The sequence below is a fragment of the Sparus aurata genome, chromosome 23, assembly GCF_900880675.1.
Source record: "Sparus aurata chromosome 23, fSpaAur1.1, whole genome shotgun sequence".
NCBI classification, from domain to species: Eukaryota; Metazoa; Chordata; class Actinopteri; order Spariformes; family Sparidae; genus Sparus; species Sparus aurata.
The window spans coordinates 24,221,819-24,240,921 of NC_044209.1; the positions used below are offsets into that span (position 1 = coordinate 24,221,819).

General features: G+C 41.2%; 1 protein-coding gene across 16 annotated transcripts; it reads left to right on the top strand.

Annotated features, from left to right (window-relative positions):
* The first annotated feature begins 700 nt into the window (after positions 1-700).
* elavl3 (ELAV like neuron-specific RNA binding protein 3) lies at positions 701-15,874 on the top strand. Of its 16 annotated transcripts, none has more exons than XM_030406784.1 (8): positions 701-1,242; positions 8,040-8,259; positions 8,350-8,453; positions 10,588-10,741; positions 10,867-11,092; positions 11,591-11,644; positions 12,176-12,214; positions 12,997-15,874. In XM_030406784.1, the coding sequence occupies exons 1-8, from the start codon at positions 1,234-1,236 to the stop codon at positions 13,343-13,345; spliced, it is 1,155 nt and encodes a 384-aa protein (XP_030262644.1). In that variant the 5' UTR covers positions 701-1,233; the 3' UTR covers positions 13,346-15,874. The 16 variants fall into 16 exon arrangements, with proteins under 16 accessions (XP_030262644.1, XP_030262650.1, XP_030262654.1 ...); XM_030406782.1 differs by having other exon boundaries at positions 703-1,242; positions 10,864-11,092; XM_030406786.1 differs by having other exon boundaries at positions 703-1,242; positions 10,864-11,092; positions 13,018-15,874.
* The last annotated feature ends 3,229 nt before the right edge of the window (positions 15,875-19,103 follow it).

The window sequence follows — 19,103 nt, forward strand, 5'->3', positions numbered from 1 at the left end:
AAATCACTATGGGCCGCATTTTCTGTTCATAAAGCAAAGACAAGAGATCATTCAGCGCAGCCTGATCGGAGCTACAACTGCACCTTTCTCAACTTTTCACTGAACAGACATGAATTAATTCAGGGGGGAATCTAATTTGTTATTCTCATGTCTGCACCTGACCCTATAGCTGGCCATCTGCCTGCATTTGAGGGGTCCAGAAATCACCCACCCATTAGCTGTAGTATGGATTTAATGCTTTGTTTCTAGCCACAATTCACACCCAATTATTGCATATTTTGTGTCCTTTCCCCCACTGCTCGAATTCGGTGATTGTCAGCTGAGAACGTGGACTCCGAAAGTGCGCAAATCTACACTCAAAATCGCTTTTATTCGCAAAGAACAAAGGCCTAAGGAGTGAAGTTGCTTGCTATGGTTTCAAACTGGCCCTAAATGGAGAATGAGAGAGAAAGGAAGGGGCTGCGCTAAGGAGGAAGTGAGTGCAAAGTATGGGGAATGAGAGAGACAAGTCTGCTGTCTTCTGCTGCACCCATCTGTTCTGAAAGTGCAGGTGGAGCCCTATTCACTCCGCTCTGCGTGTGTGTGTGAAGAGGGGGGCAGGAAGAAAGGAAGGGCAGCGAGAAAAAGGGAGTGGAGAGATGGAAGGGCATGGATGGAAGAGGGAGGGAGGGGGGGGGGGGGTACTCTTGGTGATCTCTCCTGAAGGGGATAATGGGAGAGGAGCGCATTGCAATGGCTGCCATGTAGTACCCTCCCTGCACAATTAGCCAATCAGCAGCGCGCTCTGCCAGCCAGGAGGATGCATAAAAGAAGAACATTGCAGCAGAGGCACAGAAGGAGACTGCGAGAGGAGCAGGGAATTACACATAAAAACAGCAGAACCAGAACACCCTCCCCTGGACACACCCTGCTGAGGATCACTGCTTCTCTTTTTTTCTGTACCATCGCCCACGCCACTCGGAGAGAACGCTCTCCCATCATCATCATTCAGTAGAAAACCCCTTTCTCCTCATTTTCATCCTATAGAGGACACCTACAATCTCAGAGGGCTGAGATTCCCTGGCGAAGATTGTATTTTTTTCCTTTTTTTCTTTTTTTTTTCTTTTCATTTGGACTGCTGACAGAACATAAGGGCCATATAACATAAAGGCCGAAGAGACACACAGAGACTCAGCATTCAGCTTCAAGACCAGTGCAAAGACGGACCTAGATTTCTTTCATTGTACGTCAAGAATGGTTACTGTACGTATGACTCTATTTCTCTCATATTTGTGAAGGGGAGGTTGTAGCAGCATGCCTACATTGTATCTCAGTCCCTTTCTGTTAGATTTGTTATGATTTACTATACATGTACACATGTGATGTAGCCATACAGAGATTTATTTCATATCTTACTGATGTATCTGTACTGGAGACTGGTATAAATGTAATTACAGCTCCGTGGCTACGTCCGCATGCCAAAACATAGGGGAACTTGGGGATTAGTGCGCTATGTTTTTGGTCAATATGCGATACCATACTATTATGATAGGACTGGCGATCGATAGAGGCAATTAGCAATCTCATACTGAGTGATGCGCCATGCCGGCTGCGCTCCAGCCTGCAGTCATCATCATCAGCGATGGATAAAGTCTTTATCCTGCCATTTTAGATAGCACAGCCTTCACGTTTATGTTTCACGGCCACTCCGACCGCCTGCGTGTCGCTGCGTTTGATTACATTTCCGAAATGATGCAGGAGTCGAGATGTAGGAATTCCGCAGGATTACAGTGATGGAGAGGCAGTAAGGCGATGAGGCGGCTCGGCTCGGTTCAGTGGGGGGGGGGAGGACTGGCTTTTCTTTGCCTCGCACAGCACAAGGATGCTGGAGACGGGTTTCTGAGACAAAACACGATGCCTCGGAGGCTGAGGGCCCATCCGGCAAGGCAGAGGAGAAAAAAAAGGGTCGAGTCACTCCGGGAGGGGGAGGGGGAGGAGGGAAATTACGCATCCATCGGTTTGCATTGAATCAGACAAAGTCCAAATTCCTCAGGGTTCTCGTTGCGATGCAACCGAGTAAATGGGCTGGAAATCTCAGAGGCCGCGACAGTCAGGACGCGCACGGACATCTCCATTTTAAGCGCATTTTCTCCAAGTGTATCACCGTATACGTACAAGATGGCCATGCTTGCATTGCGCTTGTCGGATAAAAGGAGATGTGAGCGCTGAGAAATTAGCTTTGCTCTGAGCCGACGGCCGGATTGGGCGTGTCTCTTTGGCTGGAGCACCAAACGAGGGCCTTGAAGCCTCAAAAGGCCCACTACGCGTTACCTCTTGACACGAATTACGGTTCACAACAGATAGTTCATCCAGGCAGACCAATTAAGACCAGACAGATTTACATGAAATTATAGAAGAGAGGGGAATAAACACGAAATCAGCAGCACATTTGCGGACTGCTGCTCGGTCCAACGAGCACGTGTTATAAAAAAAAAAAAACAACCTTCTTATTAATGTGAAATATAAATAATCCATACAGTATTGTATTAGTTTAATTTTGGGGGGATTATCATTGAGAATTGTAATTACATCCTCAGATAATGAAATGTCTGGCTGCTCATGACTGAATAGTAGGAATACAAAATACATTATTTAACACACAGAAGGAGATGACGTGAGAGGTGGAGATGGTCCTTGAACTATTTTAAAAAAATCTCGCTTGCTGAATTAAAAATAAGTCCGAATGCTGCTCGGAAATATGATGCTCATAAAATGGAGGTGGACAGCACGTTGTTTCACCATCTGTGCGCCTCGAACTGTCCACTTGACACGTTTCAGTGCCAATTTTAGTGTCTCTTTGTTGCACATTACCTATTGTCCCCCTGCAGACCTAAACACAATCCCACCGACGGAGGCTCCACATGGTCCGCAGTCCTCCATGCCTGTACCGCAGTGGCAAGCAAATAAAAGCGTTGAGTCAGATAACCTATCCAAGGCACTTACACAATTCAAGGACAAGGGCAGCCGAGGCCCTCACTGTACAGCAGACCACACAGTTGCTTGATGTCACGTTAAAAATGCAGATTTAAATGTAAATCTCGTTGGCTGATTAAAAAAAAAAAAAGAGGCTAAAGGCCATTTTACAGTTTGTTTAAAATACAATAATTAAAAGGCTTCATGTTATGTTATATTACCACAGTCAGGACGTGGCCTGTCTGACTTACATGAGGCGATAAATGCAATTTTGTTATGTAAGCGGTGATTTGGCTCCTGTTGCCAATTACTTCATGTAATTATCAGCAACAAATATAAAGCCTGTTGTGACAAAGAGGCACACCACTTTTCTTTTCTTCTCCTTCCTCTGAAAATCTCATACAATTATGGATCATTTAATTTCACTGCACATGGCACATAAAACTGATTGATAATTTCACGAGAGTTGTGGGAAAAAAAACATTATTTCTCCGACATGATTGATTCGTGTTTATAACAGAGGCCATTTTCGCTTTTTTTTTTAAATAAAATTAAAGCCGCCACTAAACACGAGACTACTCATGCTGTGGAAAATAAATCGAATTGCTGGTTTTTATTTGACCTATCATGGCGTTTTTTGACTTGTGGCTGGCAACTGTAACAGTCATTGTTCCCGGAGAGTCCTGCAGCCCCTGGCCACGACACAAAGCGCCACTGTTTACATTAATATTCATAGTGCTGCCATAGCCTCTGCGAGGGAGACGAGGAGGAACGGGTGGCTCTTTTGTTTGGTCGTTTCAATACGTTTATTCAGCAAAAAGGCGCTCCGGTTCATGAATGCCTGCAGAGCTCACAAGTCTTGCTTTTTTTTTTTTTTTCTTTTTTTTTTTTTCTTAAAAAAGGGGGGGACTTTAAAAAAAAAAAAAAAAAGGAAACGTTGAAATCGAGGGATTTTATTTTGCACCTGCCACATTTTAATAGCCGTTTCTCTGATTTATGTATTCATGACTCGAGGTGAAGCGTTTTCAAAGTCAACAGAATATAAAACATGAAACGAGTCGGTGGTGTTTTGCTGGTTTCATGGGGGCCTCTGTGGCCTCAAATGAGACCGTCCGAAAGCCACTCCCTTTTTCAGCACGCTGGATAGCGCCCCGCATGCTACAAGGACTTGCAGGACAGATTTGTCTCCCCGAGCCTTTGACGTTGTCTGCTCCCATCTTATCAAAGCCGCACATACTCAGAGAGCTGAAATCTTTTAGAAATCTTTTATTCTTAGTCTGCGGAGCGGAGAATAGGATGGAGCCTCAGTGCATGGCTGACATGAGCTGTGACTCCTGTCGTCCTGTTGTTTTACAGCTGCCACCATGATCCCTTAAGCTGCAGAGAGTGTGGCTAATGCCCTTTGTTTGGGATAATCCTGTAATCTGTGTTATTTAGAAGGCTCATTTACACTTCAGCCTAGCATTCAGTTCTGATTCATGCCTTCCAGAATAAAAAAAATATCTTTATATAAGGCATCATAATGTGGACAGCAGACAAGGATATGTATTTAAAGGATCAATCATTATCTTCATTGTGAAAGCTGTCAGTTGAAAATATCCAGGTGGATTTCTCATGCGCTCATCTTCATTGATTACTGGTTTTGTCCAGACAAAGACAAACTAAAATACATATATATCGCAGGCATACAGCCAGTGAATTTAAATCTACACTAAGCCTAAAATTCTCAAACACTTAATCGTTCTGCTGCGACTGCATGCCAAAGCAGAAACTGACGGTGACGTGTTCTATCTCACATTCAGGGTGGATTTCTGGCCGTTCTGAGTGCGTTGTAACATGTAACATGACACAATCTCACGTTATCAGTTAAAAATGGGAAACAATTACTCTTCTGTACATCATGGCCTCCGGTGCTGTGCTGCATTTGGAGCAGAAATAAATTGGGAAAGCTGTTTACAGGCATCAGAGAACACAGACTGCATTTACATTCAGTCATGTAATGCTTCTGTGTTTTGTAATTTAATTGTGTACAGTGTAGGTGGTACGTGTGCTTGGCAGTGGAGGCAGGGCTCTTGTTTGCGTGCAAGTCTGGGTTCATGTGTTTGGCAGAGGAGGCAGGGTTCTTGTTTGCGTGCAAGTCTGGGACCATGTGTGGGCGATGCTGATGCAGAACATTAAATATTAAGGGAGATCTCACAGAACCCCAAAATAGAAAAAAGCAGTGTGGGACACACATTGCAACCCTAACAACTGGAATCCTTGAGAGTCTATCACAAGATTTATATTAACAGCCGTGTTTCTGTCCTGATTAGATACTTAAACAGAAACATGTTTGGAGATGAAGGTGCACGGCCATATTTACACCCAAGACATGGCTGCAAGGTTCTCTTGGAGAGACCGTCTTTATTGTCTCCAGCAGACGAACATGTCTGGAGCCTATAGCTGGAGCAAATCTATACTGGGCGCATTGCGATTATTCATGCTACTGTAGGCTTTACTGCAACATCACAATGATTTATTGTGTTTTTACATCATAGTAATTGGGTTACTGCAATCCAAACTAGACTATTTTGTTGTTGATGTTGCTGTATGATATGAAATATGACGACTCGAAGATGAAACAATCCTCTGTGTTTCTTATCTTTTCTTTGTGTTTCCAATAACTTCAAAGCATGCTGTTTCCCTCTGTTTCTGCGTGGAAATCTTAATCTTAGTTGCTGCCTGTGTCAGCCAATCTCAGTGCCCAGCCCATACTCAGTGGGTCTGTGAATTATATAACTTCACACTGTTCACTGGGGATGTGTGTTCTGCCACGCTGAGGGTTATTTCAGTTGGCAAGTCAAATTTGCCCTAATATGTTTTCCCTTCAAAATGTTTTTGTCATATTTGGGACACATCCAGTGGCTCATATTTCTGTTCGTCAGATGCATCACATCACACGAAAACCGTACTGGGTTAATCTTATAATGAATACAACATAACTGCTTGATTCCACCTTTTTTCCTCAACACATACGTGTGAATCATATCAAAATTCATAATGGCACGAAAAAGAAAGTCAAAAGGCTCTTGAGCCGCGCATCAAATTGTTGATGTGATTGCCATCTACGCTGCGCTGCCTTTGTGCGCAGACGTGTGTCTGATGTATTTTATTTTTAGTCTGTCTTAACTTTGTCACTGTGCTCCTCTTCCCCTTGTCATTATCAATTTGACTTACTGATATTCCCTGCTTCTGCAAGCATGAAGGAAAAATGCCTGACCTGTATATGTGCTCCTAATAAGCACAGACTGAACCGCACGCTGGGCTTAAAGTAAGGAAGCCATCCAGCCATTAGAAACAATGCAGTCTTTGAGGGGCTGTTACCTGGGCAACCTGAGTGGAGGTGAGGCTCAAAGCGAGACAGCAGGTTACAGGGACGAGGCAGAAAGGCAGGTTAGACGGACCCAATCGCAGACGCTGGAAGAGGAGAGAACACATGAAATGTCACGAAGATTTGAAGGCACAAATTCATTCTTTTAGTAATATGACGATAGCACAGAAGCAGATAACCCCTAAATAAATTTCATTTAATTAACAAATGCTAAAATGAAATCGTGCTCACCTTTCTTTTGGAATCAAAATGAAGCTGGTTATGATTTATTAGAGGAAGATGAAAAGCGAGTTGACTAAATGCTTAATATTTCTTTTACAGTATTTCTCCATCAAGTGAGGACATTCCCCGAATACAATTTTGAAATAATTCTCAAGGTTCGTTTATTAATGTGCCTGTGTTGCTTTGCACTGCACTGCCAGACCCCAAGAGCTTCAGAGGAGTTTCATTTAGCCTTATTGACATTCAAAACACCCACGAGTTGGAGATCCTCCACAGCTTGAACCTACTATCCCACAAAACAATTTACACTGTGGCACCAATGGCACACTGCATTCAAGCTGTTTAGCTGAACACCTTACACCTTTTTTTTTGTGAAAAGGAATAGTGAGCATCAGCACCTCCTGCACAAACACATGAATGGTAATGTCGCAGAGGCTAATTTCAGCTGCACAGCAAGACAACGTGGAGTACTCAACTCTAAACATTCACACTTATTTACTTTGACAAGTGCAATAATCAAACATGTAATCTATGAAATGATGATCAATTTATGCATTATAAGATAAAATATGTCAAATTTAAATAGTTGACATTAAGCCTGAAGCTGTTGCACATTTCCGGTTCATATCCCTTTAATATTAGATATTCTTTTCTAATTAAAATACAAATCTGCGCTGCTACATAACATCAGCATCACTTTTAATCAAGACACAGCAATTCATTTAACTCTGGATTGTGTTCTTCTTTGCTGGCGGCCCATGTAGATTTACAGAAATAAGTGTGAGGAAAAGGAAAGTGGAGCAGGAAGTTTTGTTTCTGACCACACAGATGTTCCTTGAGAATCCCCCGTGGATTAAATCAAGCAACACTGTGTACTCCTGAGCAACACGGGAGGCACAGACAGAACACTGTGCATTAACCCACACTCTTACTCCACTTACAAAAATAAATGTCAGATTAACACAAAGAAACCTTAACATAGTCAGAAGAACAAACGTCTAATCCCTAACTTATTTTTCTACCAGACCGCGGTATTCCTCGGCAACGAATCCATTTAACAATGTCCCTCTCCCTTTTGTCCGGCATCTCATCCCCTTACTCCCCGACCCTCACACACCACCGTCACTATTATCCATCCCTGTGTAATGATGTAATGGTGTTTGACCCTGGAAGAGAGTTGGGGGAGGGGAGGAGTTAGGAAAAAGGACTGTGACATCTGCAGGACCAGAGGCAGGGAGCGAGAGGGGAGGAAAGATGGGGTGAACGTGGGGGAAGGGAGATGATAAATTAGACCTCGTATCTGTCTCCATTTTTGCAATGCTGATTCCTGACCTTTCCTCTGACAGTGACAAAGTGGACAGCCTGTCCGTGTGGTTGTGTGTATAGCTTATATATGTGCGCATGTATATGTTAACCATGAGCTAATGCAGATTTATACAGCCACCTTTTGTGTCCCCTTTGAGAATTATGAATCTAACTCCACCCTCTTCCTCAGCAGATAATCAGCACCATGGAAACCCAGGTGTCCAACGGTCCAAGCGGAACCAGTCTGCCTAACGGTCCAGTCATTAGCACCAATGGCTCCACGGACGACAGCAAAACCAACCTGATCGTCAACTATCTGCCTCAGAACATGACCCAGGAGGAGTTCAAAAGTTTGTTTGGTAGCATCGGAGAGATCGAGTCCTGCAAGCTAGTCAGAGACAAGATAACAGGTACAACACTGTCCATGATGGAAAAAATATTATAACAACAACCGGGTTTCAGAATCACTGACATCACTATGGCGCTTTCTTTGTCATCAGGTCAGAGTTTGGGATATGGCTTTGTAAACTATGTGGATCCAAATGATGCAGATAAGGCCATCAACACACTCAATGGTCTGAAACTGCAGACTAAAACAATCAAGGTGAGCAGACTTCTCCTCTATACAATAATCACTCTTCATTTTGTGTTTTATTCTTGACAGCGTGCTAGACAAAAAGAGAGGAAGTGGAAATGTTGTCAAGGGGGGGATGTTGAGAGAGGTGGCGGCAGACGTGACAGAGGGAGGGGAGGAAAATGGGGAGGAGAGGCAGAAGGGAGCGGTGGCTAGAACAAAGAGAGTCAGAGAAAGGGTAAAAAGGGAAGGAGAGTGGAGGTCAGAAAGCAAGAGGCGGACAGCATGCAGAGGTTATTGTGATGGAAATGTAATTAGGAAGCCGACTGTGGTGCACAAGGGTCAGTCCAGGTTACCCCATCTGCCTCCAATCTAGCCTAATTAGGGGGCTTCTTTGTCCCAAAATCATATGAGGGAAAGAGGGGGCCATATTATTAAACACTACTTCCTCCCATCCCCCCCGACCTGATCAAAGTAGATCAAAGATTGAGACAAACTGCAGGATTGAGAAATCAAATCTCTGAAAGAGCAGAGCAGGTGATTCTCCAGCAGCTGTCCATGAATGGGGACGCTAATTCTGACTAATGACTGATCAAACAAGCTATCTGCAAGAATACCAGATTTGGATTGTTTGTGGAAGAACATATATATTTATATGTAGATATATTATGATGTTATTTTACAGCTTGCACATGAGAAATTACCTCTTACTCTGGAAGAAAGCATTGACTGTCTTGGCAATGATTATGTTACGCTGTTAATCTTATGTTGTAGGAACCATTAATGATTTTGTGTAGAATAACTGACTAAAATCAACTTCTTGAAATTTTATTCTCAAACTTAAAAAAAGACTCCTCTGGTCAATACCATAGTTACATCTTACTGGTTGTTGGCTTCAATAGAGAGGGGTAAGGCGTTGAGGGAGGGGGCAGCAGTAGAAGGGTAGGGGGTAGCTCTGAGAGCAGAATGCCAATGACGGGATTAGAGGCCATATGGGCTTCAGGCACCATCTGTACTGTGGGAGCGACAGGGAGAGGGTTAATTATAGGGCAGCCTCTGCTCCCCGAACACAGCAACTCCCCCCTGACTCGTCCAGAACACCCTAATCACTGCACCACACAACCCTCCTGCTCATACAGTCTGTCTGTGTACACAATAGACACTGGTGCTTAGTACTGATGGATGAAATCAGAACACCTGTATTCATCTGACGGACAATATAAGAAGTCCTTTCAATTCACATCACAGGTTTCTCCGTGCCTTTGCAATAAGCACATTTTATTGCTATAAATACTTATTCATTTAATGAACATACATATTTAGGGGACAAACAAATGTGCATACAATCAGAATATGCGCGTATGTGCGCGGACAGTATGTTTATAAGTTGTCAAGGATCCCACAAGTCTTGTGATGCACTTACATTGTTTGCTGTTTGCCAGTGGAGCTGTTCTCCCCCAGAGGATAGAAACAAAGGAAGGAGGCAGGACAGGGAGGGCAGCTCGGCCTATCTCAGACAACACTCACTCTGTCTCTCCATCACGCACAAACACAGCACTCCCAACAATGCACTGCACTGGATTATCTATCACACATGTGTTCGCTTGCACCCATAAACACAAAAACAAGTGAATGTGTGACTTTTATCTATTTATTTTTTTTTACAATCAATCAGATATTTCCCTGCAGCACTAGATGTAAAATGTTCTAAAAAGTAGACCAACAGAAAAACCATAAGGGATACAAACACAGATGCACCAAAAATGGCCGTGCACTAATTAAGTCACCAGTGACTTCAGGAAAATACATCGACCAAGGCTGATGTTTTTCAGTGCAAAACAAAGCTGACACTTGGGCTTGTTAACTGATGATTGGTATCAGTTCGGGTAATGGTTGCAGTCATCTTAGTGTGCCTGTGACAGCCTCATTGTGCTGGAGTGTGAGCTTAAAGGCACTGATTAAGTCGACAGATAGCAAAGAGACAGTTGGGGACTGTGGAGATGGTAAAATCAGTAGGAGTCAAAACAAAGTTGTGTTGGGAACATGTTGAGAAACTCGGACCAGTTACGTCAGATCTTTCTAACATGTTTCTGAAGATAAACTTGTGATTTGCGGGTGAATACATTTAATGTACATACTAATTTGTTAACTGCTAATGTTATAGGTTTCATATGCCCGGCCAAGCTCGGCTTCTATTCGTGATGCCAACCTTTATGTGAGCGGTCTCCCAAAAACCATGAGCCAGAAGGACATGGAACAGCTGTTCTCCCAATATGGTCGTATCATTACATCCCGCATCCTAGTGGACCAAGTTACAGGTATAGCAATATTTCACTTCTCATGTTGTCACCCATGCAACATTTCTCTGAATGAAGACATGGTAGGCCACCACAGTCCTTGATGCCAAGGTAGTAACATTGGTCTGTTTTCTTAATCGGAGCAGGCATATCCCGAGGAGTGGGTTTCATCCGGTTTGACAAGCGAAACGAAGCAGAGGAGGCTATCAAAGGTCTGAACGGACAGAAGCCTTTGGGTGCTGCCGAACCCATCACTGTCAAGTTCGCCAACAACCCCAGCCAGAAGACAGGCCAGGCCTTACTGACTCAGCTGTACCAGACTGCTGCGCGCCGCTACACGGGGCCTTTGCACCACCAGACTCAGCGTTTCAGGTACTGAACCTTAACCAATGTCACACCACCTATGAGTTAATCAACAGATAGTCTGTAAAAAGCCACTGTTTCAAGACCAAATCACAGGTTGTCCTGCTGTATATCACTATTTTACAACGACAATTGTTTAAATATGTCAATATTTCATTGTTTCAGTATGATATGGAATGTCGTTTTTGAGTCAACAGTCAAATGACAGTCTCTAAAATGTTTTTATACAAGCCTCAACGACACCAGAGATTAGCTAAGAGTAAATATACAAGAAAAATCAAGATGACGTGGCGCATGCTAAAAACAGTAATATGGTCTACTTTTATAAGGAAAACTGTGTAATCGAAAACATTTAAAAGCCAAAACAAATTTTCTGTCACTACTAACACAACTTATTTGTAAACTGTTACTTTAAGCAATATTATTGCTTTACAGTACCGAAGGAATAGGCAATATTTCTTGTCCCTCCTTCTCACTCTTTTTCTCTGACTTTCTTTTAAACTGCAGCATGATCCCTTCACTTGGAAAGGGTCCAGATCCAAATAACAGCTCAAAACCAATGTAAGAGACCAGATTTTTCCAAATACAATAAAAAATAAAGCTACATAAAAGAATATTACTGAATCTTTAATTTTTGCCTATACTACATAGGCATCATAAAGATTGAAACTGTCAGATGTTGGCCACATCTATACTTGGGTAACTTTGAAGGTTCAAAATTTCATGGTACCTCACAAACAATTGTAGATACCGTCTCAGGTTGGAATGCTCATTTAATCAGTATGGATAATTTTGAAGATGTAAAATGACCTATGATACAGGATTTGTTGATCGTATATTTAAACTATTAAAGGGGAATTTATTCAGGAGCTTAAACAACAGTGAACAATAAATACCAGCTGAGACGCATATTCACAGGTGTATTTTAAACGCCATCAGTTTGAGGTTGGATGGTTTGGGACTGCGTTGCAGTGAAGGATGCCCTCTGGAGGCCAGCTGGTGAAGGAGCAACTTGTTAACTGAAAGCCCCCCTTCCTTGTAGATCTCATAACTAACTTCTGCATCCCCTTCATTCTCCCTCTTGCGTTGCAGACTCGACAATTTACTAAACGCCAGCTACGGAGTCAAGAGGTAAATGCCAAAGGTGTACTTTCAAAAGCATCCATGCCAAAATAAAACCTCAAACAAAGTGCCTGGAATACCACCTGCTGACTTCATCTCGAAATCAGATATAATGGCCATAATTTTTAATGCCCACTGCCCATTTAACCATGTTACAGAAGCAGCCTAGAAAACAAAATACTACCTGTAATTGCAATAGGCAATGGTGCAGCCTTCTAACAGCAGGGTATTCTGGCATGGCTTTGTTTAACCTTTTCGTTCTTTTGTTTTAATTAATAGAAATAATTTTTATGTATTTATTTATGAACTAACATTGTCAGTTTCAGTTGCTTTAATGTCCCCTTTTTTCACCAGCATGGACATACCAGATTCCGTTTGCGTCTCCTCTGTTTGCTCCAGTTTGTGTATGATTTGATTCCAATTTGCTTTTCATCCCTCTCTAGGTTTCTGTGTTTTGTTCAATACTGTGATTTTCGTTGAACATTGTGATTCATGTGTTTAATTCTTCCAGAGGCTTTGGTCAGCAGAGAAAATGAGAAAATATGCACACTGTGTGGGTGTCTGTGTCTCAGGGCACACAGTGGCATTTTGTATGAAAGCAGGTAGTTTGGAGCCACTGTGGTGCCCACACATATTTATCTACTTACTGTACAGCAGAGGGGATGGAGATGGGGTCCCCCGACTCCATACCCGACTACAATCTTTATCATTTCTCACTGAGAAACATGCCCATAAGAAACAGTATAGAGCACTGAATGCTGTGTTGAACTTCAGAATGACACCCATGGTAGTTCTCCTACTCTCTTCCCCAGATTCTCCCCCATCACCATTGACAGCATGACCAGCCTGGCCGGCGTCAACCTCACCGGTCCAACTGGAGCCGGCTGGTGCATCTTTGTATACAACCTGTCCCCCGAGGCAGACGAGAGCGTTCTGTGGCAGCTCTTCGGGCCCTTCGGCGCCGTCACCAACGTCAAGGTCATCCGTGACTTCACCACCAACAAATGTAAGGGCTTTGGCTTTGTCACCATGACCAACTACGATGAAGCCGCCATGGCTATCGCTAGCCTTAATGGCTACCGCCTGGGTGACCGCGTGCTGCAGGTTTCCTTCAAGACCAGCAAGCAGCACAAGGCCTGAGAGAGAGAGGCTGCTGGCACCAGCTCCTTCGACCTGCAGGGAGAGCAACCTGAGCTCCCTGCGCCATCACTCTACATGGGCCTGGACTGAGTCTCTCTCTGACACATTCTCACACAAATTCATGATATATTATCACAAACACAGACATGCAGACACACAAACATGCACACACATAACCAAACATATCCATACACAAGTCAGAGTTTCAAACAAACACACTAGTGGAGTTTTTCTTTTCTCTTTACACAACATGCTAGTCCTTCCCTATATTTGCCTGGATTGAATTAGAAGGGGTACGTAGCTGGTTTGTTGGGTTAGGGGCCAGAGCTATCTATTTAGGAGACAGTCTAACGAATGTGACAGAGAATGTGTACTGAGTGCTTTGATTGAATTCAGGCAAATAACGACAACTGATGAACAAAACGATCAAAAATTTAAATGAACGAATATGTGCAATTTACCCAAACTCTTACCCCACCATCTCTCCCATTATCTTGCTGGAGAGGATGTAGTCACTTTTTTACACTTGGGCATTTTGAATCAGCGATTTTTTTAGATCAAAGAAAATGAAATTAAAAAACAGTGTTCTCTTATATACGTCTATTAAAATATAACTATATATTCAATATTTAAGGTGGTTATAATAGCCGAGTATGTAAGCATTTTCTAGAAACTTTGACTACTGTTTCCTGACCTGCATTAGATGGTGCCTAGTGTGAAGGCAGTTTCTCTACTCAGTGTGAGCTTGATAGCTCAGACCCACAAAGATTTAGGCTAACCAATGAATACTGGTCACAGAAAAGAGTAGTCCGAAGGCCATCAGAATCACTCTTTCCCTCACAGTCTCACACAGAACAACACAATAGTACACTTATGTATCACAGAAACACAGTTAAATAACTAGAAGATATATAAATATTTAGTCCACAAAAAGAGAAAAAGAGTTCCTGTATTTCTTCTAATTTCTCACAAGCCGACTGTCTGTGAACTTAGAGCAGAGTGGCAGTGCTCCCATGGTGACAGCGTTCATTAGTAATTCTCTGGTGGGCGAGAGCAAGTGCGAGGGGAAAACCGTCTCACCATAACACAGCCACATCAAAGGAAAATACCGGTGTTTTTTCACTTTTTGCATCATTTTTCCATTGCACCTGTATTTTACACCATCCAAACAGGCCATTTTACTTTGCGTGGCTTTGTCAGCCATGATCTGGTGTGATATCCCTTTAACTGATCTGGTGTCAAGAGGTTAAGAGAAAAAACGATGAATGAGATGTGAAAGAAGAACAATTCATATTACTCTTGCTGTGATGCTGTGATTATGAACGTTACTGGTAATGTCTTCAGATTCAGTAGGATAATCACGGGCAGGGAATTTGATAGCTTGAAGGTGATTACGATCCAAGCAGCTGCAAAAAGTAACTGAAGACACTGTAAAACAACAAACCTGAGGGAATAAACAATGGTCAAGGGGACGTCTGTAGGGAAATAACACAGATGAGCAAAAACTTAAGAGCACCGGTATTATTCTTAAGTCTAGTGCACAGATAGAAGCTTCCAGAGTAAATGAGGTCGGAGTTTTACTACACATGAGCTCTAGACTAACAACATGTATAGAGCAGATTAAGAGGGCTGCAGTTCCCAATGACTGAACATTTAAAACTGACTTAGAGTCAGTCACATGTGTGAGCAATGATATCTGGCAATGTTAAAATTATCACTGATCCTTTGAGGAGAAAGATTACCAGTTCCTCCAGCTTTGCCAAATGCTACTCAGTTTTATTTAAAACCCCTCTATTCTCTTAAAAGCTTCCCAGAAACTTTGAACTCCTGCCCTCTCAAAAGATGACTGTACAACATCAAGCCTGAAAATAAGTGTCATAATTATACTTCTGTTTACAACAGAAAGGAAATTATTTATTTGCTTCAGATCTGTTTGGCACTATCACAAAAATAGCATTTCTCAAAATATCCCCAACCCAATTGCATGGAAATTATTTATGGCACCCTTGATGAAACATTAAGGCCAACCTGTCTAGTTGAAATATCTGTTTCAGAACAGACTTAAGATTTACCGTGGGGAGAGCTAATGTCTTTCAATATCAAGACATTTGCACATGATTATAGATAAAATAAGGTCAAGTATATTCAAGACATTTTTGCTTTTGCTTTTCTAAATGACGCTGTGTTAGCCAAAGAGGACGATCTCTTTGAAAGGATTACATTAAAGATAAATCTATTTTTATACATACAAAGGAACAAGACCTTGTGCTGAATTTTTACAGATTCTTAAGCTTGGAAAATTTGGGACATCGCATGGCTTTATTTTAAACCCTCTGATCTTTGCAGAGCAAGGGGGAATAAGCATGCGGTGTATGGGTGGGGATTAAGGGAGGGGGCGAAGGAACATTGTATCTCGTACAAACTTAACCGTCGAACCATATCAGAACAATTGAAACAAACTTAACAAAAACAAATTTGATGTAAAAAAAAAAAAAAAAGTGAAATTAAACAGTTGGGGGTACAACCTGACAGACACATCTATACTTTTGAGTCCTTAGACACACTCGCATCTCGTGTCCTGAAGTTGTGTACAGTGTTGCCTAATGATGGTGCAGTGAAGTGAAGTTCTTTGACTTGAGAATCCCAGAACAAAGTTGCAATGACACCGGCTCATTGCCCAGCTGAAAACTGAATAGCTGCTTGCAAAAACAAAGGTAAAACGCAGATTCAAACAGTGACGCAGATTCATAATGAACACTGAGCATGATTCTTTATGATTAGATAGATTTGATTTTTGCCAAAGAATTGCTTTGCAAGTCAGTACCAAGAAGGATAAATTAAGACTAACTATATTATTCCCTGAGTAATTGCTGTACAAATCTATGTTATTTATTGAATAAGGACCCTCTACAATTTCAGTTATCATTACTTTTAAATATCTAAGTTGCGCATATCAGTTTGCATTTGTAAATCCTAAAACCATTAAACCAAATGCTAAAGTGAAACAGGTGCACGGAATCCCATTTGCACACATTTCATGAGACACCGGATGATAAAAAAAAAGGCATATCAAAAATAAATTATGACGAATCAGTTCACCTCTTGACAAAGGTAAAATTGTGTATGCATCCATATAATGTATTTCCCCCAACATTTATACCATCTGCTTTGTCTTGTGACCAATTTAATCCTTTTAAAACTGTTAACATTGCACCACTTACTCTGGCATCTTTCGATCTGACTCATACTGTTTCATCCCCCGAAAATACTCTGAATGATTGTTGCTTTTTGGTGTCCCGAGCCGACCACATAAAGGGACTAATCCAGCCATTTCGGGTCGAGCCATTTGCAAGAGATGGCACCGTAGGACTGAGCACTTGGTGAGAACAGTGATAGACGTTAGGAACAACCGGGATAACAGGCCACGTTGAACTGCAGCTGGAGTTGTTTACCCAGCCATGTCCGATGTAGTACAGTCAACCCACAAACCAAACCCCACAGCCCGAAATGACCTTTCATACACTGTCTATACAAAGACCTACATCTACAGTAGAGAGCCAAGGACCATGGCAGGAAACAGTACTACACTGCTTGAGCAACAACAATAATCATTTAAAAAGACAAAAAAACTTTCCTATGGAACAGTAAGTGCAATGTGCTTTGTTTTTATATTGACTGAGAACAAATGATATATATTTTTTAAAAAAGAAATTAAACGTCACACTGAAAAGGTTTGCGGAATAGCGAAAGGAGCAAAAAGTTCAGACAACAACATTAAAAAACGAACAGACTCATTAAGAAAATCAAACAAGCAATGAGAGCTCTGATCTATAAATTTCCATAATCACCTCCTCAGCCCCTAATTTGTGCTCTGACCATGCAAGCTCAAACAAACTGCATATTTGGCTGACTTAATAGAGCAATTCTCAATGACCTTGAAAGGAATACTGTCTAATATATCATCAGTTTTAGCCCATGTCAATTTCAAATATCATTTTTTACTGTAATTTATTGATTTCATTTACATATCAAGACTCACTTGTTAAATGAGCGTATTTGTGTTGTTGATGTTGCCATAGAGAACACACATGGGTCAAAGATTTTGTTTTGGTTGCATTGATTGGGTACAATTTATTTTTCTTCCATTATTTAATTAGTTGCAGTTTTTACAGTGTATGCAGATTTTAGACTTAGTTAGATTTTTTTATTTCAATCAAACTGTGTTCAATTGTGTTTGTAAAAGTCTGTGGTAGCTTTTGTTGCAACATAAAATAATTTAAACAGAAAAAATTCAAAATAGCGCCAACAAACTTGTATTATTTGGGCGACTTTAAGCTTGTAGTTTTAACTTATTGTTAACTTAAAAACTATTTATTATGATTATTATTATTGCCTCGTATAAAGTATGTTTTGTGTATATTTATGGTTTATTTCATTATATTTGCAAGTTTAAAAGATTTTAAGTTTGCCAAAATTGTGGTTACACCATTTCGTTTCTTAAAAGGGGGACAAATAGAAAAACAGCTTTAGAAGTACGATTTGGAAACGTTCTCCATAGTCAAAGAATGCACTGCTATATTTAACTAATTGAAGTGTATAAACATACATGCTGTGTGCTAGATGTTATGCCTTTACTGCCTGTGTTCTGTTTGTCTTGTTAAATGAAAATCTTTTAATTATTTAATCTAATCACAGTCTTGTTTTTTCAACCACTCTGTGAACCCCTGAGACATGGGACAGCCCCTGTAGTGAGGCTTCGGCCCATGTGAGGGTCCAGCAATTAGCCGGGAACAGAGGGGGGTGTCCTAGGTTTGATACACTCTCAAGATGCTTTCCTGTTAATGCTGATGGGTTGATTTATTAAAAATGATATTAAAAGGGTTCTGTTACTGTAAAAGCACTGCAATACTGAAATCATCTGTATCAAATTCAATATCAATTTGTGAAAGAAAAAAAAATCCAGCCAAGAGCAACGTCAGAATACAGACGAGCTCTTTAAAGCTGCAGGAAGGTTTTCTTGGGAGTCTCTAGGGTAGTAGAGGGGTGAGTGGTCCTTCTGTTTCTCAACCAACTGTATTTTGTGTCTATTTATTTAGAAGAGGGGACGCAGTAACTTAGTGATGTTTTTCTTACATTTTCCTGGAATGGTAGAACAAATCAAAAGGTGAAAATGATCAAAACAGTTCTGCTGACACCAACGTCAGCGGGAGAAATACAAAATCTCATACTTCCAAACATGACCAAATGAACAATGTCAAAATTTAACAAAGAAAAAAAAAACCTTTCAGTTTAGTCTAGGATATTTATTACTGGGATTTCAGCTGAAGACGCTTGAAGACTTTTTCATGGAATTGTTTAATTATTTGTACTTTACATGCCAGAAAAAAATAAAATAAAAGTTACAAATATTGAGTGACCCAATTTTTATTGACTGACAAAACTAACCAAACATAGTGAAAGGATGTCATGTTCAACACCATGTATTTACATTTTGTTTGCATACACAAAGATTTGACCTTTTTTTAATACCAAGATGTTTCCTCGTGAATTTCTATATCCATAAAATGAATGCATACTAAGTACTATGCAAAACGGTTTGCCAGTATGAAAGGAAAAATGTATTACTGTTTCTACACAGGTCTTCCTAATGTTGTACTTACTACTACTACTTTCTTCCATCTTATTTGAAAGCCACCAGTATCGATTGAAGCTCAGATGGAACAAAATGGCTGTGCTGGAGTTTAAAAATGGACACAAG